Raw genomic sequence first — 24,257 nt, forward strand, 5'->3', positions numbered from 1 at the left:
CTTCTTGTAAATATAAACATTTAATTTTGTATACATTATACCCATTGGTCTCCAAAGTGGGATGCGCCTACCCGAGAGGCACAGTCGGCCCTACCATAGGGCGAACGGAGCGGTTAGCAGCCTGCCGCCCTGGGGGACCCGGGATCGAATCCGGACGGGTCGAATAATCCCCAGGAATTTTTCGGCGGGTGGTCCGTCCGGATATGTCGGTCCCCGTCCCTCACCACCCGGTCGCCCTATTGTGGGCCTGGCCGAACCCATAATGGGCTTGCTATAACAGGCCCTCTTAGTGCCCACAGGGCGGAAAGAGTTACAAAAAAAAAAAAAAAAAAAAGACGAACGGAGCAGTTGCTCCAGGCGCTAAGTCCTAGGGGGTGCCTCAGTGGTAAAGAAAATTAAAGGAAAAAATATTTTTTTCACTTTTTGATATTTTAATTGCGAGCGTGTGACCAGTATGTGAATGGCCCTATCTGTTGAGATGCGCGCGGGTCGAATGCGTGGACGGAGTTCCACCCTCGCCTCAGTTACATCATCAGTGTCGCCGCCACAGGCGCTGCCGTTTTAGTTTGCGAGTCCATTTCGAAGCACCAGCACTGCCGAGCGTGTTCCCGCGCTTTCTGCGTGAATTTCACTTGTTGGTTGACGTATGAGCATTCTTTCATACTTTACAGAGATACCTATGAGATGTACTGTACCTACTTTGTATTATAAAGAGTGTTCCAAAATTTACGCAAGATTTGAATTAAATAGAAAACAGTTTTTTTTAAATTATAATTTCTTTATTGAATTATAAAGTATTGTACCTTAGTTAGGTCGACTCTTGCAGAAGACAAGCTTTCTGATCTAGCGTTGTTGTCCATTGAAAATGATATAGCTTAGACATTATCGTATGAGGAAATCATTAAAAAATTTGCAAATGCGAAAGTGCGTAAGCAGCGATTTAATTAAGATTTGTTCCCCAGGTGATTTAAAAGATTTTTACGCCTCTAGGCACGTAAGAAGAAAATTTTAAAAATGTTTATTTTCTTATTGAAAACGTTTGTTGGATGCTATACTTTGACAAAAATCTTTTGTCTGATGCACCGTTGAAAGTACTCGCTTGTATATGTTACGGGCCTTTATGAATAATGAGAAAAACGATGCCTCAATCCGATGAATATCAATTCGTTTATTAAAGTGAACAGTCGTTATGAACAAACACTTTGCGCATTTTGATTTTTTTTAAAAAACTTTACTTCATTAATTAAGTAAAACTTTAATTACTGCGACAGGTAACATATAGCACTTGCACACGGACTTTTTATTTTTGAACGATAGGCCGCGTTTATTTATGAAACGAAAGTGTAGCGAAAATGATTTCACGAACAGCTATGACTACACGTCTCTGCATTATAGTTTAGAAACGCTTTCCGCTCGAGCTAAACACGAATGCCGTAATGCGTAATCTACCCTTTAGTTTTAGTTACAGCCGAAAATAGTGTTATAGTTAAATAAAAAAAGTGCCCTTCAGTAGCCGAATGGATAAAACCACCGAACACCGGTAGGTAGTTTGTTCTGGGTTTGGGAATGGCTAACGGTGCAAGTTTTTTGGGTTTTCTTCACGTTAGTAACACCTAAATAGGAATCAGCTTTACATAAAAGTCTTCTCGGGATGCATCTCGGCAGTGTCGCTGTTGCCGTAACTAAATAGACCAAACTAACGAGCGATTATTTATTGTGACGTTGTCAAAATGCCTGACTGCAACTTTTCGTCACGATGTTCTCAATTCTTTTAGTGGTGTCTTGCTCCTGCACATCATACTTTTCCTGTTAGCAATAGAGTCGTGTCGTTTATCTAATTCCGTTCGGAGGAAATTTTTGAATCGAAGTAACGTGACTTTCGGTCCAAACCGGAAGTTCATATATAGTTAATCTGAACTTCCCGCCCTAAGCTTTTCATACTTGGTCTCGATTTTCATCTATCTAACTCCTTTCTGGAGATTAAGGAAGACCAGACATCAGAGGGCGGACAGTGAAAATTTATAGGTCCACATTTTTTCAAACAGCAGCCCAATAATCTTTCTATAAACGCGATATTTATGAGAACATACTTCCCACGCAGTATTTAAAATATTATATTTTCAATTGATGTCAACTTGTCCATTGAAAGTGTGTCATTCCGTACCATTCGAGTGGCGCGATAAACGTGATGATGGTAGGCTAAAATAACCAAACTCTTTATATCGTTTTCGTTTTAATGTTTGTTATATTATAGTATTTGATTTATATAACTACAAAGGTTATCTTATGTAAGGGTTTATCACACCGAGTGACCAATGTAACGCATATTAAAAATTCTTTATTCCCCTACTGTACACAATTTAAAGAATTTTTGTATCTATTGTTAGATTGGTCACTCGGTGGATCAACTGTTAGTAAGACAACCTTTGTAATTATAAATCAAATAGAATACTATAATATTATATTATAGGGTTAGAAGCACGAAATAGTTGTTGTGTCCGTAAAATAAACGATTACTGTTAACGTATATAAATAACTTTATTATAATAGAAACGTAACTGTGTGATAATACAACGTAACTTTTGTGCCTCCAGGTGTAAGTGTTACTACAGCTAACGCATGACTTCCCGAAGACAAAGGAACACGACAAAGACAAAGTCAGAGGTGCGGGGTCGTCTAACTAGGTCAAGGGGCAATTCGGTGTGGGTTATCCCCTGGAGGTTTACATACATAACAAATACATAACAATAGTCTAATAATTTTTTGTTATTTTTTACCCGGGCAACGTCGGGCTCATCTAATATTCCCCTTTACATTTGTAGAATAGAATTTTCACGTTTTTTGGTCACAAATTTTCTGTTGTTTGGGGCCTTCTTGGGGATTAGGAAAAAGGCAACCGAGATGAAAAGGTGTTGATACAGGCCCGTAGCTAGAGAGGGCCCAGGGACGGCTGAGCTATTCTTTCCATTGTTCCAAATCATGGAATTCTGTTAAATTATTTATACTTTTTAGATAAATATGTAATTTTTAACGCTGAAATTTCTAATTCTGTATTTGTACATACATTATTTAATAATAATATATTTTAAAAATTTCTAGATCAGACCTCCGGACCCTCTTTTCCAGAGGTCCCCAGACTCCTGTAAGGCCTCCCACAACTTGTTCGAGCCACCTCTATTATAATTAATCTAGCTATGCCCTACCTACAATCTTTCAATGTTTTGATCGTGCATCAAAAGAAAATTTATCTTTTACACACAAATGAATAAATTTTTCATTTTCTTTGTGCCAGTGGCTAGAAACAAACGGCTCGGAACATGTACTGTATATATTCTTCTTCTTCTTCTTCTTCAATTTAATATGAAGATTATAGCCTTTGCGGCTCTTTCTCCGACCGACGTACTGTATATATATGTGTTTAAGCCATATTTATGTGTGGCCCTTGAAATATGATCATCCTGTACACACCGTATAAGTGTATATTGTAGCACAGTACAATACAATTGACCTACACATACATTTAACACGTAATATATTTATTCGTGCGGATTAAAAATGATTCTTCCAGAATTATAATTTAATAATAATAAAAATCCGCTGTGTTTTATCAAGAATTTCCACCATTTTATTTTCCAGAAGTACTAATAAAGTTCAACGACATACGAATTAAATAATCGATCGTCGTCGATGCGATTAATTCGCTTTATATCGTGGAACGGGATTAATTCTAGTTTAATTTTTCGTGAAATTTTGTAAACTGATCTGTAATCAGAGCTTAGACCAGTCTAGAATTCCGATTGAAGTGTGAATAACCAATCGGAGAGAAACACGTAAAGGCGACTTTTGAAATACACGTCAGGAGGACCGGCAATTCATCTTTCTTTATTCTAACGCAGAGTCGTCTACAGAAAATGAAGGAATATTATATTAAAGGTAATTAACTTTAAACTTAATCGATTCGATTCTCTTATAATCGATTTCTTTATTGGTAATAGACATTTGTATGTTTAAAATATAATTGTATGCTCCATACTGTCACCTGTCATTGTAATTGTTCTTCCAGTGAAGATTCTGTGTAGATTCGTCTAATTTACTTAACTTTATTGAATATCAAAGATGCGCTTACTATAAATGAATAAAAAAAGGAAATGATTATAACTGTGATAATGGATGTGATTGTGTGTATAGTAGAAGTTACCTTTAGACCATTCATTTATGTATTTATATACAGATGAAGTAGCTAAAAGTAACTTCTGCTCAAATGTTATAGTGGCTGTGATTAATATGAATAATTTTGTAGTTAAAAACTGCGTTGTGTGGGTGACGAGAGAATTTTTAGATCCTAATTTTGGGTTTCTTGCCACCGAAATTGGAGTTAAGCTACTACGTCGAATGGAATTCGAAATTCTTTATTAAATGTGATTATAATTTAAAAGTATGTTTTTAAAATTTATTAACCCCTTCGTTTGACGTCTCCTATATCTGTATTCGATACTATTTAAGTTAATCGGTCGATTCTGTTAAATTTTTGGTTTAGTTCGGTAATGAGCCGTAGTTTTTATGTTTTTTGTATGTTGGGGCTTTTTGTATTTCGTTCTTTGTAAAAATATAAAACAAGTTATTCCGAGGAATAATGTGCGAATTATTATTTATTTGTTTGTTGGAAATGATGCGTCGACAAAAGATTCTGAAGATATTATCACTTAAAACAAAATCTAGCTCTTTAATTAGTGTTTATGGTGATTCTTTGTATTAGTTCGTAGAACTGCTTGAAAGTAATAAGTAAACATATGTTTTGATTAAGATAAACACAAAAGTTTTCTTTTAATTATGAAAAATCAAAATTTTATTTGTTTCTTTAATGTTATTTATGGCATAACAATAGAAACAATAAGCTTTCTTGTGTATAGAGTATGGAAAGAAGTGTGTATGGGAGATAAGGAGAATGGAAAAGAAAATACCTTTGAATAATCAATAATTATACAGATGTAAAAGAAATTTTGATTAAAAATTTATGAAAAAAATTTATTATTATTATTATTTTAACAAATAATGAATATTTACACAATTAACTATGATAAAATGCATAATAATAATAATTTTCAGTTTTATTATACTGTAGATTCTATAAATGTGATTAGGTCAATATCTAAAGATAATATTAATTAAATGGATTTAGTTTCAAACTGCAGTTATTAAATAACTACATTATTTAGATTGTGATTCTAATAAGAGATACGTGGAAACTGTAGTTTTACAATTTAATCACAAAAAAATGGTTTAATCTATAAATGAAAACTAAATCTCTAAATCTGTATTGTGAGTAATGACTTGGTATTAATTTTCATTTTATCAGTAACTTATTAAGTGAGAAAGGCTGGACGAACGTCATTCTGACGAATTTTTCTTGAATATGTTAGGCTCCATTTGTCACTGTTCGGCTACTCTGTTGTCGGCCTGGTAAAATCCGTGATGGAATGTCCAATCAACGGAATTTTTAACATCCAGTAACAAACTTTAATGTAAAAATTGACAAAATTTTTATTATTTTTATCGTAGATATAATAAAAAGACCCTCTTAGTATCTACAGGGTAGAAAAAGTAAAAGAAACAATTGAAAAAAGTGAGAAAGGCAAACGTTTGAAGTGTATTTAGTCTATTAGTTAAATTGGTCATATTTTTTATACTTAAAATGATAAATATTAATTATTATTATAAATTGTAAATTAATTTTATAATTATTTTTTAGGTTTTCTTCTTTTAATTGCATTTATAGAAATATGTAGTGGACTCTATGGTAGTAATTCTGATGTTTTTGAATTAACACCTTCTAATTTTAATTCAAAAGTTATTGGAAGTGATGAAATTTGGATTGTTGAATTTTATGCCCCTTGGTATGTTTTATTTTTTTATTTTAATGTGTAAATGTGTTTTAATATGTATATTATATATATAGTTTTCATTTTAAATTTTAATTTTCTAAGGTGTGGACATTGTAAGGCATTTGCTCAAGAGTATTCTAAAGCAGCTACTGCACTTAAGGTAAATTTGTTTCTTTTGTCAAATTTTCTAATCTTTTAATTATACAGATAAATAAACTGTTTAATTTTATGAACAAATGAATTGTTTTTTTTGAAAGTATAAATATCATTTAAAACAATAGTTTCAATCTTTGTTGTGAAATATGAATCTTAAAACTTATATCTTCTATTGGATTTATTATTTAAACAGGTATTCATATAGAAATATGAATACCTGTTTACAATGAAAGTATTATAGTTCTATAAAGTTCTATAGAAATATGAATATTCTGACAGTATTTATCATTAGTGTTGGTCACAAATTTATCATCAGTATTTATCACAAATTTGTAACAATTTTTTTAGTGTTAATTAAAAATTGCATTCAATTTCAGTGTTGTATTCAATAAATGATGACAAATCATAAAATTTTAATAAATTTTTATTTTTATGTGAAATAACAGTACAAATTAAGTAAAACTTTTCATTTTATTTGCATTATCATCATAGTAATATCACAAACAAAAACGATTATTACAGTAAAAAATATAATTATCTTTAAATAAATTACTTATTTTTCGTATTTATGATGAACTTGAGTGTATTATGTATGAGTTTTAGTTGAAATTTCCAATTGATTGTTTGAGAAATTGACTTTATTTTAGACTTCAATGATTCTAAGATGATGGTTTTGTTAAAATTAGTTAAATATATGTTTGTTTTGGATGCAATTTTCTTAATTTGCTAAATGTGTTAAATTATATCTTTACGCTATACAGAGCAATGTGATAATATAAAAAGATTTATTAGGAAGGTTTAATAACAGTGATTTTCTTTGTAATGAAAAATTACAAAAATATTTTAACTGTGACTAAATAAAACATAGGTTTTTTTTAAATGATGAAGTAATTTGCATTCTTGCACTTCTTTATCTTGCTGCTCTCTGTTTGAAAATTTGACTGAAAATAAAAATTTACTAGAACCAACAAATTACTTTTTTTTTAAGAGTTTAATAAAAACTTGAAATATTACTAATGTATATATTCTGGAATTATTTAAAATATCAGTAATATTTAAATCTTTAGTCAGATCTTAGAAAATAAAATAATTTATTTGATTCCAGTGAACTTTTGTTTTTTTGAAATTTGCTTGAAGATATTTTCATTGTAGAGAGGATGCAAATGCTTGAATGTATGTACTAACTATATATTTAACTTGATTTTTTTATTGATTCAGGATTTGATATCATTTACTGAATACTTAAATTATTTGCATGCCTATAATTGATAGATTAATAAAAATATATAGATGTTTTACTTCATTTTCAATTCTAAAGAGTAATAGTTCATAATATATTACTGTAAGTTGATTTAATTAATTGGGCTGCAATTTGAAAAAATTGTAGACATAAATTCCCACTGTTGTCCATCTGTCTGTCTTTCCTTAATGTCAAGAATGGAGTTAGGTAGATGATAAACAAGAACAAATATGGCAGGAGGCCCCGATTAACTATATATGAACTTCCAATGCAAACCATAAGTCACGTTATTTCAATTTAAATATTTTTCCCTGAAAAGTGTTAGATAGATGACTGGCACGACTCTATTGATAAAGGAAAAGTATGATGTGAAGGGGCAAGACACTACTTATTAACATGTAAACACTATTGATTTTAGGTGGAGAGCATATATTGCAACCTGGCATTGTCATGATATCATGATAAATACTTGCTTATTTGAATTTAAAGTTTTATTTTTAAAAAATTGTTAAATTTTAATGGTTAACTGATTAACTGTTAAATTTATAATACAGAATTCAAAATATAAATTATTTGTGTTTTGAATATTGTTACCAAACTTTAGTTTGGCCATAACGTTGGTTGACATGTTTCATTTCTTCTGTCTTATATTGATTTTCAGATTACTTCAACTGTCTTCCTGAAGTTGTTGTTTTATGTTTGTACATTTACAACTCTACAAAAATCATTAAAATTTGACTGATTATTCGACTGAATAAAAATTCAAGTACTGTTTCAGCAGAAACACATGTTTCACCATTGAAAATCTCATGTTAGTTTAGTAAAATAGGTAATGTTTTTACTAAACTTAATCACGAGCAAAAATAATTATTTTCCCTTTCATTTGATAAATGTTAGCATGATGCAGTTTGCAGTGTTGGAAGTACAATAGGGCCCCATCATATGTTACCAATAGGCAGTGGTGATATTCAGTGAATTTGCACAGGTTCGGCCGAACCCGTTGTTAAAATTTTCAGTTTTCCGAACCTTGTTAAACACACGTAACATTTCTCAGTGGTTTTATTTCTTTTAAAAAATATATTAAAATATACGTATTATACTCTGTAATACTACTAAACTAGAGCCTTATACCCCGTTCGCATCGAGCATTTCAATCTAGATTGTGAGCAAGGTCGGGAACTATGCCTTGGTGCAATCTCTCTCAACCGTTTCAATCTCGACCGAAACGAGGTTTAATTGCGATCGATTCAAGAGAGTTCTTGAAACTAGATCCAGTCATAAGAGAGATCCCACAATCCCACGTGCGTGAGATAATACAAGATGGCCGTGGAACACGTGTTGGGCTATGGACAGCGAAATAAAAAGGATATTGTATTATCAGACATGATGACATCTGTTTATTATGACTAGTGCGATTTGGGGTAAAAAATTTCTCTGCCTAAAAGAAAAAAAAAAACAAAAATTAAAAAAAAAAAAAAGGTTGACAGCACTAATACACTGTTCTTACCTGGTCTTCGCCCAGGGGCTCGTTACGTTCCAAATACGCCACTGATTATTAGATATATCGCAAGAAAAGGTATTGTATTTATTTCTAGCCAAAACTTCCATTTTGTTTGTCGGTGATTGTCAGGGAAAAATTTTCTGCTAGTGAACCCTTTGTTAAATATTTCGAATATCACCACTGCCAATAGGTTCCAAGACCTCTCAAATAAGCAGAAGTTCACATAAAATAGCAAATCATATTAATTATTAAGCATTTTCTATACTAACACACCTAGAATACAGTAAACTTTTTTTAATACAAATAAGGGGCAAATAAACACTATATTAACAATAAATTGCACAATACCATAAATCATAGTAATAACAACTTTAAAAAATTTCTATAAGTACACTTTTTCTTTTCTCACTAAATATAAAATTTTAATGTTTTCCACTAAAGTAGGCACTTTAAGATAATTTTGTTTTTTTAATTTACTCTATGTAACATTCCATAGCATGAAGATAGCAGTTAAAAACAATTGAAAGTGTTTGTTCTTATAATAAATTTGTTCATTTTAACTGGATTACAGATGATAGTTGGTGTTTTTATTACAGCTTTTCTTTGGCTTATCAGAGCTACAAGTATCAGTACCCTTGCATTTTGGAGCTGTGTTTGCAAAGTAATTAGTATAAATGAGCAGGAGTTGCTCTGAAAAATTTTTAGAAATTGCCAACCATTTTGCCAGTTTTATATTTTTTTCACCACTTCAAATAATTTATTGCATTTTACTTCCTAATTAAAGTAGATTCTGGTAGTCCTATCAGTTTGGAATCTAGAAAGCAAAAGTAATGTGTTAAGTTGTCACTTAGAAATAGGAGTCACGTTTGAATAATTCTGGATAACACATTTGATAACAATGCTTAAACCAGTGGTTTCCAACCTGTGGGGCGTGCCCCCTAGGGAGGCACGAGACTGTTGCAAGGGGGGCATGCAGCTGTTTCCAAAATACCATTTTCGAATACAAACCAAAAAAGTCGAATAGGTGTCAAAAAAATGAATCAGCAAAATAGGTATACGTAATCCACAATCCTCGCCGCGAATTTTTCGGGTACAAATGCTAAAACCACCATCCATTCTCTTGCTGGAACAAGAACATCTCGCTTTCGTCTTTGGAGCCGAGCGCGCTTTGAGTATTTATGAAATTAGATTGTTAGAAAAATTAAGGGGGGGCGCAACAATTTTTTTTTTAAGGGGGGGTGCAGGTACAAAAAGGTTGGAAACCACTGGCTTAAACAGTATTTCATTTGTTCTGTCCGTCAAAATTTTTATGCTTCCATCTACTGAAAAATGACCAAAGTGAAAAAAATGTCAACCCCAAAAGTTCCCAAAAATTTCTGTCAGTTGATAAAAAAATCACCAATCTGGCAGTTTTCATGTAAACTGTGTTTGGTTCTTAATGTCTCTTCCTGTATTCCTGCCAAACTTGCCATGTTATGTCATGACATTGTTAGGTATCTGGTGCTTGGAAGCTCGACATTCTGCTGTTTTTCCTGATGCCTGCATTCTGATTCAATTTCATGCTGAATGTCTAAATAAGCCAACTAGGGTTTTTCTGGCACCTATGCATGGGGAGGGGCATGTAAATGAAACAAAAAGAATCACTGATATCACACGGCCATGATGTATTGCAGCCAAAAACCAGACAAAGACTGATGCAAGTCAATGTTTAGAACAAAACAAAGAACTGGACACATTAATGCATTCTCAAAATGAGAATGAATAAGATGTTAAAATGCATCTTAAAAAATGGCATGAATTTATAATGCAATTAATAATTTTTTTCTGGATTACTAACAGTGTAAACTTGAAGCTGTATATGATATGGTGCCTCTGAAATTTATTTTCATTAATGTAATTGAAATAATTCTAAAATGTTTTTGAGTTTAAATCTTGAATACAGTATTGACAAAATTCACTTAATAATATTTAATATAAAGTTAAATATTACCATTTTGCCAGACAGGCATGCCAAATTCAAAGATTAACAAAATTAGGTAAGATATATTGTTGCAATAATGAAAGTTTATATTTCAGATTTGGGATAACAAAGCAAATCATTAGGAGAGGACAGTATTTAAAATTTCTTTTATAACAATATTCTTTATGTAGTTTGGTAAAAGGTGCATATTTTTAAGTAAAATCAATTTTTTCACTTATTCCCATCATTTTTGAGTTTTTGTCAACTATTAAGTTTCTGTTTTATAAAACTTATTGATTTTACTGAGTGATTAATGGATTTTAATACTTGTCAACCTTAGAGTATAGATGAGGCTTGATAGCTAGAGAAGTCTGATTTTGGAATGCAAAGACCGAGAAATAAAGAACAATTTGTAGAAAGATTGTTAACAAAAACATTGGCACTTTTAACCATTTATCCAATCTTTGTTATCTTTATTACAATAATAGGTTCATAATATTGATTTTTTCTATTAGGCAAATTACTACAGTAGAATCCTGGATACTTGACTCTTGATAACTTAAGATTCCATAACATTCATTGTGCTGTTCAGAAACAAAATACGTAGTCTAATTATTACATCTATAACTTAATCGTAGGATCAAATAAGTTATCATTCTTTACTGGTGACACTTGATAATTACATTAATTCCATGTGTTAACAAAGAATATAACTCTTTTTTTCTAAGGTGTCACTGACTTGAAAGTAGCTACTGAATAGCCAATGTTCATGCATTTTAACACGATCTTGCTTCTCTCACTACTGTTAACAAAAGAGTCTGTAAAAATTGTCATATCAGTAACTCATCACCTTCCGATTTCAAGGTAAATTAAGTTTGTGGATGTGAGACTCTATTGTACTAGTAAAAATGTAAAATACAGAGTAATAGTACATTGTATTATACATAATAAGTATTATATAAAAATTCATCTAAATTGTAAACAACTAACCAAAACTCGCCAGATTTATCAAGCCCATCAGCAGTTTCACAATGAGGCAGCCAGATAGTGAGGGACAGGACCCAACATATCTTGGATGGACTACTTCCCAAAATATTTCTGTAGTTTTTTTAACCTGACAAGATTTATTCATGTTTTTCAGTGTCTCAGAGAGTAAGGAGTCATAGGCAGACACCTTAATCATTCTGCCATCAGCGCTGTATATCATCAATGTAATGATGGTGTTGAGAAAGAACTCCATTGAGTTCTTTCTCAACACTTTCTCAACAACATCATTACATTGAAAGCCTATTTAAAAATGTTGTCAGATTTTTGAATAGGATTTTTGTACCAAAGAGTGGAAGATCTTGTGTATTTACTCCATTTTGAGACAAAATTTAATTGGAAAGTTAAAGCTTCCAAGGAAATTCTCACTATTCTAGTATTCTCATACATCTGGCAACATTGAACTCAAAGTAAATGTTAACATTGGAGAGTAAATAATTTCTAAAAAACTGTGATACAATGATACAAACAAGATTTTAGTACTGGTTGTGAATCTATGATTTTGAAGACAATACATTAAACGTGTTATGTTATCTCAAAAAGACAAAGAATTTTTAGCTCGAGCTGAACAGGCTGACAACTACTTTCAAAGATAGATTCTCAGCCCATAAGACAGAGGTTTTTTATTTGTTTATCTGTCATTTTTTATAGCTTGCAACTTGTTCTAATAATAAATCAAGAAATTTATTGTATTCGTTTTTAGTACATTTTTATCTTTTGAATTGCTTATTTCATAAGTTCTTTTTTCCAAAAACACCAAGACAATGAACTTCTTATATTCTGTTTTATCAAAAAATAGATTTAATAATAATACATAAAGTGTATTGAATAAATAAATCATATATGCTATTTATATGTTACCGCTAAAAGTAAATTTTATTGGATAACACATATTAAAAATGATATAAAATTTTCAAATAAATTGTAAAATGTTAATTAAATATGATTAGACAAATTATGAGTACTGAAAAAATGTTTCAATAGGCATAAAATAATGTTTGATGATATTTTTAAAAACATTACACTATGATTATTGGCATATTGATTATTTTTGTATACCTTTTTCAAGATAACAGAATACAGTAATAAAAATGTTTTAAAATAAATATTTATTTCATTTAGATCTTTACAGATTTATAGAAAGGGGATGTATAATAATTACATAAATAAGATCAAAACATGTAGGTAATTAATCATTATTAAGATATAGTTATGAAACAAAGCTTTTAAAATAAAATTATTAGTAAACAGTAATTGTAGTATATTTTCTGGGTTACCAGTTGGACTCATCCTTATTCCAAGATTAAGTTCAGTCACTAAAATAAGTCAATTCCAAAAGAATAATGAAGCAAAGTATCAGATCCTGATTTACAAAAAGAACAAAATTGTTGATTTTATTTTTTATACAAACTACAACCTTATCTGAAAGTATTTTCATTGTGGTTTGGTTATATTGTATGATTACCATTTTAAGTTGGGAGAAACATTGCTATTATATATCCAAAATGGTTGATCTGACCTCAAAAACTCTGAATGCTACACATATAATCTACTATTTTAAATATGTTTTTCTTCTTGAAATAGAAAATTGTTGTAACTACAAAATTGATTGGGTGTATAATCTAAACAAGTCTTCAAATACATTAAAAAAAAAAAATGTAATTTCTTAAGGTAGCTTTCATTTTGTTATCAAAACATGTATTTTTAAGTTTTTTAAAGAACTTTTTAAATGCTGGAACAGGAAACACTAAGAAGAGAAGATCTAAACATAAGTCCATCAAGAATTTTAATATCTCTACTTTGACGTTCACAAATCCCAATTCTGATTGAATTGTGTATTATAGAACCGACTTATCTATCTAAACCAAAAACAGTTTTAAAGTAATAAGCATGTAAACCGAACTTTGACAACATGATCCCTATAATGGTATACCATACATCAGCATTGAATCAAACAAACTCTCCTGTATTATTTTGTAAAAAAAAAAACAAAACAAAGAGGTTTATATTATTAATCTGAATCACTGAATCATTAACATGGTAAGTACTGTGGCCCTTAATCTTAATTTTTTCTTAATTTTGTTGATGTGTTCTTCAAATATTAGATTATAAGACAAAGTTATTCCCAAATAGGATGTGATTGTGATTTAAGATGTTAAATTTTTCTAATTTCACAAAAGATGAATCAGATTTTCTAATTCTTACTCTAGTCCTAAAAATTATAATTTTAAGCAATTTACAGTTTTAACATTTTAAATATTTTTATGCATTGTAAAATATTTATTGTAAGAAAGCAAAATTCCTATCTCAATTAGAAATGTTATAATTTTTATTATTAGCTATGGAAATGTATTTTCTTTAACATGGTTCTCTATTGCTTAAATTTTGTACATGTTTAAGAAATAAATTACATCTGAAAGTTCAGACATACCTGTATTTTATTGTTTTAAAATAATAATGTATTTGCTGTTATACATTTAAAAATGCTGTAAATTTATATTACTTTCTATTTTTTATTAGGGTGTTGTAAATGTAGCTGCTGTAGATGCTGATAAACATCAGTCCTTAGGTGGCCAGTATGGAGTAAGAGGTTTTCCTACTGTTAAAATATTTGGTAGTGACAAAAATAGTCCTAAAGATTATAGTGGTCCAAGAACTGCAACGGGTGTTGTCGATGCAGCTTTTAAAGAATTGCGAAGAAATGTAGATAGAAAACTCGGAGGAGGAAAGTCCGGAGGTAGCAGCGGAGGAGAGAAAACGGCGGTAAAATCTATAGTTACTTTTATAAACAAATTTGTTTTCTCAACTTATATTATGATTTTTTTTATATTCAGGATTCAAAGGATGTAGTAGAGTTGACAGATTCAAATTTTGCAGATATTGTGTTGAAAAGTGATGAAATGTGGTTAGTGGAATTTTATGCACCATGGTGTGGACACTGCAAAAATTTAGCACCTCATTGGGCTAAAGCTGCTACTGAATTGAAAGGGAAAGTTAAACTTGGAGCTCTTGATGCTACTGAACACACAATAACTTCCAATAAATATGGAGTAACTATTAAATTCAATTTTCATTTATTTTATTATATAATTTAATCTACTATTTTAAAAATTATTCATAAATTTTTTTTTTATATAGAGTATTAAATTCAAAATAAATATTTATAGACATCTATTAATAATTTTAGTTTAGAACAGTGGTTTCCAAATTGGGGATTGCCAGTTCTTAGAGTTGCATAAACTCCTTTTTTAAATATTATTTCCATTTAAAAAAATTTTTAAAAGATTCCTAATTAAAAAAAATACAAACCAGATGTAATAAATTTTGTAGGAAATTGCAATATCAGCACTAACTAACTTATTATGTTAGTAATAACTGGCTCCTGTTTTGGAAAACTAGTGCAGTTAATCAGGCAACTTGCAGTTGCTATGTTTTTTTTCAGTAGTTGTGATCAATTTACAAATACTAAGTAACTTTTGACTGCCAAAGAATGTAGACAACACTTGATTGGAGAAGATTGATTTCAATCAATAAAAAAAAATTAGTAGCTATTTTATTTTACATTCATTTAGGCGTGGATTATATTACAAATGAGACGAGACAATCTTTATAAAACGATAAATTGAATGCACTTATTCAGAACTGAGAATGACTACCTTTGATGACTGCTATGTGATTTCTGATGTGTATAAATGTGATTTATACACATCAGAAATCATAACCTGCATTTTCTTTTAGCTTTTATAACTTTTCTGTACATTTTTGTGTACAGTACATCTTATTTTATTGCTTTTACTAAATATTTTGTTTATCCACTTCTGCTGGTATTCAACCTTAGAATATTTTCAAAAATGTTTTTATATTTTCTAAATGTGATAAATGAGAATGTAAACTCAATTGTGTAAATTTATCATCATCATATGTATCGTTACTCTACATGTATGTACTAATGAAGAGCTTTAAATATATTTAATGAATTCAAATAACAGCATATGTTAGTGGTTTTTGTGATAAGAAAAATATGTATGTTTTAAATTAACTTTATCTTTCATTATTTTTATGTTAGTTTTTATTGTTAAGTTAGAAATCAAATATTTAAAAATGAATTTTATCAAGTAAATTTGTTATATATAGATTCAGTGTTAGTTAGGGTCAAAAAAATTTGATAATTTTTAAATGGGATTGTGGGGGAAAAAGTCTGAGAACCACTCATTCAGTTCATCACTATCAATATTTATATAACACTTAAATAATTTAATAGTTATTTAAGTAGTTAAATTAAAAACTATAATATTCTAAATAAAGAAATCTGAACTATAAAAGCAAATAATTATAATAAAGATTGCTTAAATGTAAAAAAGTTGAAAATAACCATAAATTTAATTCATTTCATTATATATTAACATGTTTAATACGTACTGTGCCATCTGTCATATTTATGTACCAACTGTATTTTTAAATAAAAATATGTACTTAAACGTTAATGTACCAATTGTTTTACAACTTCCTGTTGCAATATTTCATATATGCAACAATAATTTTTGATATATATATTATTTATTATAAGCTGTATATAATCTTATTAAAAAACATTTGTAAATAGCAACAATTTTCCAGCTTACGCTTTTAATATTGCTTAAATAATTGTAGAATTATATACAGCAATTTTTTTTAAATAAAAAACTGAAACTTTATTAATGTTTTTCTGTAATAAAGTATATTTACTGTAATTCTGATTAAGCACAAATTTGCTTTAAAGAACTTATTACGCACGAACTTTGGGCAAATGGTAAAAAATACCGAATTTATATATATATACTAGCTGACCCGGCCACGCGTTGTTGTGGCTCAAAATGTATCTATTATAAATGTATAACACTTCCCCCGTGGGGGGAATTTCAAAAAATCCCTTCTTAGTGTACATTCTCTTGACGTACCCTATTAAAACGCAATTAAAAACGCAAAAAACCGCATGTAAAATAGTATAATAGATGCCGAGTTCTTCACGGTAAGCCTTAATCCCGTCCATCTCCCCCCACTGGGGGGAATTTCGACATGTATATTATATAAAAACACGTGCGTATTCGAATGCAACGTTGTGTCAAAATTTAAAAGGAATCGGTAGGAACAAACGAACGTTATATTTTATTTATATAGATAGATAGAAAATGATCTGCTTCAGTCCATTCTCACAGAAAAGCAGAATGCCTCATGCCTCACAGAAAAGCAAACTTAGGTCGTCGGAAGTTAGCGCCATCTGTTGGACATAAAAGCCTTAATCCATATATAAATATATTTTTGAAAGGGGGGAAATGGTGTAGGGGTATGAAAAATAGATAGTAGCCGATTCTCAGACCTACTGAATATGCATATAAAATTTGGTAAAAATCGGTAAAGCCGTTTCGGAGGAGTAAGGTAACTAACATTGTGACACGAGAATTTTATATATAAGATATATATATACTATGAATTTAATATCTTTTAATATCTGAGCATTATGTTTTTTTGTGATATTTCAATTTTAAAAGGAATATAATTAAAAATACACTTATATGTTTTATATTAAGATGGCATTCATTGTTTTCAATACCTGCAAATTGAGCTGAGTGAAATTTATGTTTAATTCTAGAGCTGAATGACTGCAGTGTTATAGTCCTAATTAGAAATCTGTTTTTGTAAGGTTTGGATAAATTAAGGAGTTGGTTAGATGTTTGGCTTATGCTAAATCTTTTTTTTATGAAACAAGTTTATGAAATTAATGTAGTTTATGTTTATTTTATACTTAAAATTGCTGTAAATTTTATTCTTACATGCCAGTAAATCTGCCTAATGATATGTTTTGACAAGATGTGCTGTGTTATGACAAGCTTTCAACTGTAAAACATGGAGTGATTAAACAGTTGATGCTGCCAACTATCATTACATTCCCATTTAGTTTTGACTCTACCTTGTATACAATTCTGTTCATGTTTAATTTAATAAAATATCAAAAATTTTAAGAAATAAAATATATATTGAAATAACTTTAATGAATTTAGTATAAAGTATAGAATACTCTATTTTATTTTAGCTACTTTAGATTAGTTCCAAAACATGAAACTTAACAAAAATATTGATATTATTCAGGTAAAAGGTTTTCCAACAATCAAATTTTTCCCGGCGGGAAGAAAAGATGGTTCAGCCGAAGAATATGATGGAGGTAGAACTTCAGGTGATATTGTGAGTTGGGCTTTAGATAAATTTGCTGAAAATGCCCCACCACCTGAAATAAAACAGGTTTGTAATTTAGGTGTATTATTACCTAATTTTAAAATAATTTTATAATTTGAAAATCGATAATTTTTAAAATCTATTAATTTTTTTTTACAAATTTAGTTGATAAATGATGAAAGCTTAAAAGAAGCTTGTGAAAACCATCAATTATGTGTGATCAGTATTTTGCCCCATATTTTAGATTGCCAGAGTGCATGTCGAAATCAATATATTGAAATTTTAAATAGAATCGGAGAAAAATATAAAAAAAATTCCTGGGGATGGATTTGGGCAGAAGCATTAACACAGCCTGAATTGGAAGAAGCATTAGAGATTGGTGGTTTTGGTTATCCAGTAAGTATAGCATAAAAATTATATTAATGCTCAACTTGATATTAAATCAGAAATATTTGAATTTCATATATATATTTGTATAGTAGTGAAGAGTTTTCCTAGGATCATCTTTTTCATGATACTAGGAGTGAATTCAGTAGATGTGTTAAAACAGCTTGTTTAATCAAAATTATTGTTGACTGACAGATATTTATTTTTTTATAAATGATCTCTTGCATTCCAGCAAATATAAATATCACTCTTGTTCAAATCAGTTATGTACATTAAATTTAAATAATTTCTCATTTACATATACAATTATCTTAACTTATAAAAATAATTACCACATAATTAATTTGTATAGTGTCTGAAGTCATTGAAAATTTTTCAGTTTCACCTATTGATTTTTTCTATTATAATTATTTTAATTACATTCCCAGTAAACCTTTAATGGGAAAGCTACTAAAGTTTTCTATCATCCACTGAATTCATTTTTTGTTTTACTCTTAAAACAAATTTGTTTGGAGGAAAGTAAATTTTTCTTTTTTGTTGCTATATTTCCATCTAAAAACATTCTCAATGTTTAGCAACTTTCATAAAAATTAAGATTATATACAAATTTAATATAATTATATATATGAAGAATATTTTTGTACTTTTTCATTAAAAGAAAAATCTCCTTTTTAAATTCAATTATTAATTCTATTATTTTTATTAAAATTAACTTATTATACAGAAGAATTTCGTAATTTTGTTTTTGTTGAATAAAAACAATAAAACTGCCAGATTACTGAACATTTAAATAATTTCCATTTTATTGGGCTGCAATTAGAAAAAAAAATTGTAAATTCCTGCTGTCGCTATCCATCCGTCCTTCTTTCCTTAATCTTGAGAATAGTGTGAGATAGATGAAAAACAAGATCAGATACGGAAACCTTAGGGGCAGGAAGCCCCGATTAACTATATAAGAACTTCCAGTGCAAACTGGAAGTCATGTTACTTCAATTCAAAAATTTTCCGCTGAACAGAGCACATACATAACTGGCACAACTTAAAGAAAAAGTATGATATACAGAGGCAAGATACTATTAATTTGAGGTGAAGAGCATATATTTTAAATTAAATAAATTAAAAATATGTTTAACAATTGCAGCCCAAGGTTTTAGAATGCTGAGATGTAGTCTCAAAAAATCTCTAATAACAGTTGACTTATTTAGTATCCATATCTTTGTGTGTTACATATTTTTGATATTTGATTGATTGCTGTTTCTGTAAAAAACAATTATCTGAATGACCATAATATAAGAAGATTAGGAATTTATACATTAGAAAGAAAAGTGATTAGCAAAAATTTGACATTGATGTTGTTCTCATATTGTTTCAGTAGGCATCAACTTTTGCTCCAGCAATATTATTCATTTGATCTAATACTAAATTTTTGCTCATTTCATTATTATTTACATAATAAAATATTTTAATAATATATGACATATATTACTATTCTCTTTTCTTTTAGGCAATGGCTATAGTTAATATTCGTAAAATGAAATATTCACTTTTAAGAGGTTCATTTAGTTATGATGGCATTAATGAATTTCTCAGGTAATTTGAAAGAAAATTAATAACAGTTTTCAAATATAAATATGTTGTCAAAAAATTTAAAATAAAACTATTTTAGGGAAGTATCTGTTGGCAGAGGAGCCAGTGCACCTGTGAAAGGAGCAAAATTACCAAAAATTCATGTAACCGAACCTTGGGATGGTAAAGACGGAGAGGTAAAACATCATTATATAATTTTTATATCTATTAATAATAGAACTAGAAACAATACACTAATAAAAAAATTGTAAATATAAATAATTTGATAATTACTTTTAAATATCACTTAAATAAACTAGTTTTTTAATATAAATATATCATTTAATACAGTCCTTCCAACAATAATAGAACATACAATGATTGCCTAGAAACTCATTATTATTTTCATGTAATTTTGATGAAATTTTCTAGTACATTTTATAGTAAGATATCAACAATCATTGCACAAATTTGGAGAAAAATGATTACCGTATTTTACGGACTATAAGATGCACTTTTTTCTTCAAAAAATTGCCTCCAAAATTCAGGTGCATCTTATAGTTTGTAGCGTCTTATAGGCATTTTTAAAAAAATTGCTTAAAAATTAAGGTGCGTCTTATAGTTAAGGTCAAAACAACTCTCAAACTTATTAAGAGCTTGTCTGAAGGCAGCTGCAAACTTATGACAGAAAATTGCTGGACAGGACTTTGAATTCCTGCAGGATAATGAAAGCTTTCGTGTATCAAAATCAACATAATCTTTTTTTCAGGGCAAGGTCTGACTTTTGTACTGGCCACTCCTCATTGCAGATTTAAAACCAATTGAAAATCTTTGGAGTGACTTGTTTTCCAAATGTATAGCAATAGAAAGCAATACAAGACTGTCACTGAACTAAAATTGAGGCATGGGAAAATATTCCATAAGAACAACTGCAATCTTTGATTAATTCGATAACTAATCATATTTTTGAGCTTGTTTCTAAAAATGGTAACATAATCAGCTACTAATTTTAATTTAAAGATATCATAAGTCAAAATGTTCTATTAATGTTGGACATTCTATTTTTTCTAATAGTATCTAGCTCTTTTGTTTATTACCGTATTTTACGGATTATAAGACGCTAGCGTCTTATAATCCGTAAAATACGGTAATAAACAAAAGAGCTAGATACTATTAGAAAAAATAGAATGTCCAACATTAATAGAACATTTTGACTTATGATATCTTTAAATTAAAATTAGTAGCTGATTATGTTACCATTTTTAGAAACAAGCTCAAAAATATGATTAGTTATCGAATTAATCAAAGATTGCAGTTGTTCTTATGGAATATTTTCCCATGCCTCAATTTTAGTTCAGTGACAGTCTTGTATTGCTTTCTATTGCTATACATTTGGAAAACAAGTCACTCCAAAGATTTTCAATTGGTTTTAAATCTGCAATGAAGAGTGGCCAGTACAAAAGTCAGACCTTGCCCTGAAAAAAAGATTATGTTGATTTTGATACACGGAAGCTTTCATTATCCTGCAGGAATTCAAAGTCCTGTCCAGCAACTTTCTGTCATAAGTTTGCAGCTGCCTTCAGACAAGCTCTTAATAAGTTTGAGAGTTGTTTTGACCTTCAATAAATACTAGATCTGTCTTTCCATTCCATCCAATCCCTGCCCAAGTCATGAGTGTACCACCACCAGCTACTTTGAGTACTATACTGATCTAGTCTTTTGTCTGCCCAATAATACTTAAGACGATCAGGTCTGTCGAGATTCCACTTTTTCTCATCTGAGAAAATTACTTTTTGCCATTCTTTCCCTCTTTCAAAGTTGTTTCTGGCAAACTGTAATTGAAGTTGTTTGTGTTTCTCCTTGAGCTGGTTGCCTGTCTTCATTTTGATTAAAAAAACATTGTGTATTGTGAATTTACTGCAGCTCAGCTTCAATTCATTTTTGATTTTTTGAACAGATGTGTTTCTTTGCAGTGCATGTCGAACAATTGCTCATCATTCTCTAGGTGTTGCTGAACTCTTGCACCCACTGTTTCGTTTTCCCGTTCATTGCTCCTTATTATTGAGATACTTTGAGATTGTTGCATAAAGGTCTTTTTAGCAATTTAAGTTACTTCTTTTCTGGTGAAATAACTGTAGAGAAGTTCAAAATTCATGTAAGTCCTTTCCTTGTCCCATTTTTAATAGTAAGGTATTATGCACTCTACTAAATCTTTCTTTTCACTTGTTGATCATATTTTTTGCAAATTTTATGGACTCCAATCATTACTTTCTTTGTAATTAATTTTAATTAGTACATGTTCTATTAATGTTGGACATCCTATTTTTGATAATTATATCTAACTCTTCTTTATTAATCATTTTTCTCCAAACTTGTGCAATAATTATTGATATCTTACTATAAAATGTACTAGAAAATTTCATCAGTTACACGAAAATAATAAAGATTTTCTAGGCAATCACTATATGTTCTTTTATTCTTGAAAGGACTGTATAAGAATATGAAGTCGGAATTTTCAGATTAACAAAACATTTTACCTAATTGAAATTGGATTATTTTTAATTTTGTTTGAATCTGGAAGTCGAATATGATTTTAAAAAATATTTCACTTCTAGAATGAAATAGATATCATTAATTGTTCATCCATTAATCGCAAAACAAATATTATCAGATAAAATCTTGTCTTCTCTTTTTATTGAGTTTTTCTTTGTATTAAAAATAAACTAAAACTAAATATTAAATTGATTATGAAGATATATTTTATGCAAATGTGTTCATATACTTTTCTTTCCTATGAATTTAATTCAAATACTTTTAAACAGTTGTGTTGTGAAAATAAAACTTTTGATCTAGTTGTTCTTTCAAATATACATAAATTGCTGATTGGTTATATTTTAATTTCATTGCCACTTGATATTCTTTAAAGAACAACAAGTGGCAATGAAATTAAAATTCTACAAGTTTTATAAACACAAAATTTTGTTGTAGCGAATTAAAATTAAATATTTGTTTTTTGATTTAATATGACTACTAACTTATGTTCAGAACAGAACTAAAATGCATTGATTATTTAGGATGCTTTTTAAACTGATGAGAACTCTTAAGAATATTTTTTTGGATGGAAGAATGATGAATTAAACAATTTTTTTTTTATTTTAAAAGACTGATGGGGCCATATTCTGGTCACCGTCTCTCGTCTCTCACAAGCCGGTCGCTGATTGGCTAATCCAAATGATTAGCCAATCAGCGACAGGCTTGTGAGAGACTTTGATATCCTTGATATCTTTAGAAAATAACACTGGAAAAATTGTTCCAGTTCCTTGAAGCAGAAAACTTTCATTCATCTAAATTAATTTTTTTTTTTTTTTAACATAAGTCAATTTACAGTATTTATATTTAATCATAAATTTCAAATCATATATGTATAATGAAATTAAAATATACTAAAGAATTAATATTATGTTTTCAATTTTTTCAGTTACCAGTAGAAGAAGATATTGATCTCAGTGATGTAAATTTAGATGAACATTCAGAATTATGATAAACTGACTTTTCCTTGTACTGTAGAATTAAATATACTTTCTTATATTGAAAGAAATTTCTTAAACAATTCCTTATATTTAAGGAAAAAATAAAATACCAATTTAATTTTTTACTGTTTGTGATTGGTAGTTGGATAGAAACAATTTTATGTAATTTTTTGTTAGTTTTACCAACTGTATGGCTTCAATTGGAACTAATACTGGAACTGATATGATGTATGGCATATGTATTGGGATCTTTTTCTATTGTACATATGAATGTTATGAGTTGAAATAAATTCCTAGTCATTCCATTTAGAAGAGACCTATTTTCTTTAAATTTAGAAATAATAAAAATAAAGCACATCTCTATTTATTGTAACTTATTATAAAAACTAATAATATAAATCTTGTTAACAACTACATCTGAAATGGATGAAAACATACAGATTAATGTTTTCTGGCTGTAATTATTCCTTTTAATTTATTCTGAAATAAAGAAAAAGAAGAAATTCTGATTATTTTGTCCAAACATAACTTAATATTTCACTTTATAATCTAAATTCGCATACCTTTAGCTGTTGATTATTTATCTTTAAAGACTGAATTTCAGATGAAAATTTTTTTTCATTTTCTTCTTCTTGCTCTCTAACATTCTTTTCAATATCACTACATTTTACTTTGAGTTCTGCTATATGACGATTTAAATCTTCAATTTCTCCTTTAATTTTTTCCATCTAAATTAAAATTTTAGTTTATTTTTAATTTGAAAAGTGGAAGTTTTATTACA

At 29.3% G+C, this 24,257-nt stretch overlaps 2 protein-coding genes across 2 annotated transcripts in view; one reads left to right on the forward strand and one right to left on the reverse strand.

The window, feature by feature from the left end:
* Positions 1–3,687: 3,687 nt before the first annotated feature.
* On the forward strand, positions 3,688–23,788 carry CaBP1 (Protein disulfide-isomerase A6 homolog CaBP1). The gene is made up of 10 exons (XM_067266969.1): positions 3,688–3,933; positions 5,750–5,894; positions 5,985–6,042; positions 14,304–14,546; positions 14,618–14,833; positions 17,910–18,059; positions 18,159–18,389; positions 19,885–19,970; positions 20,047–20,143; positions 23,425–23,788. The coding sequence occupies exons 1-10, from the start codon at positions 3,912–3,914 to the stop codon at positions 23,485–23,487; spliced, it is 1,311 nt and encodes a 436-aa protein (XP_067123070.1). The 5' UTR covers positions 3,688–3,911; the 3' UTR covers positions 23,488–23,788.
* Positions 23,789–23,796: 8 nt separating this feature from the next.
* Positions 23,797–24,257, reverse strand: part of LOC136972469 (33 kDa inner dynein arm light chain, axonemal-like) — a 138,219-nt gene continuing 137,758 nt past the window's right edge. Inside the window, exons 6-7 of the mRNA XM_067267068.1 lie at positions 24,040–24,204; positions 23,797–23,956 (exon numbers count right to left, since the gene is read on the reverse strand). Coding sequence (XP_067123169.1) covers positions 23,918–23,956; positions 24,040–24,204 — 204 coding nt within the window. The 3' untranslated portion in view covers positions 23,797–23,917. The remainder of the gene's footprint in view (positions 23,957–24,039; positions 24,205–24,257) is intronic.

The sequence above is a fragment of the Centruroides vittatus genome, unplaced genomic scaffold (genome assembly GCF_030686945.1).
Source record: "Centruroides vittatus isolate TY-2023 unplaced genomic scaffold, ASM3068694v2 contig_1057, whole genome shotgun sequence".
NCBI lineage: Eukaryota > Metazoa > Arthropoda > Arachnida > Scorpiones > Buthidae > Centruroides > Centruroides vittatus.

Coding starts and splice junctions, on each gene's coding strand:
- CaBP1 (XM_067266969.1), top strand. CDS start 3,912: ATGAAGGAATATTATATTAAAG. Junction 3,934..5,749: donor GAAGGAATATTATATTAAAG/GTAATTAACTTT, acceptor ATTATTTTTTAG/GTTTTCTTCTTTTAATTGCA. Junction 14,834..17,909: donor TAACTTCCAATAAATATGGA/GTAACTATTAAA, acceptor GATATTATTCAG/GTAAAAGGTTTTCCAACAAT.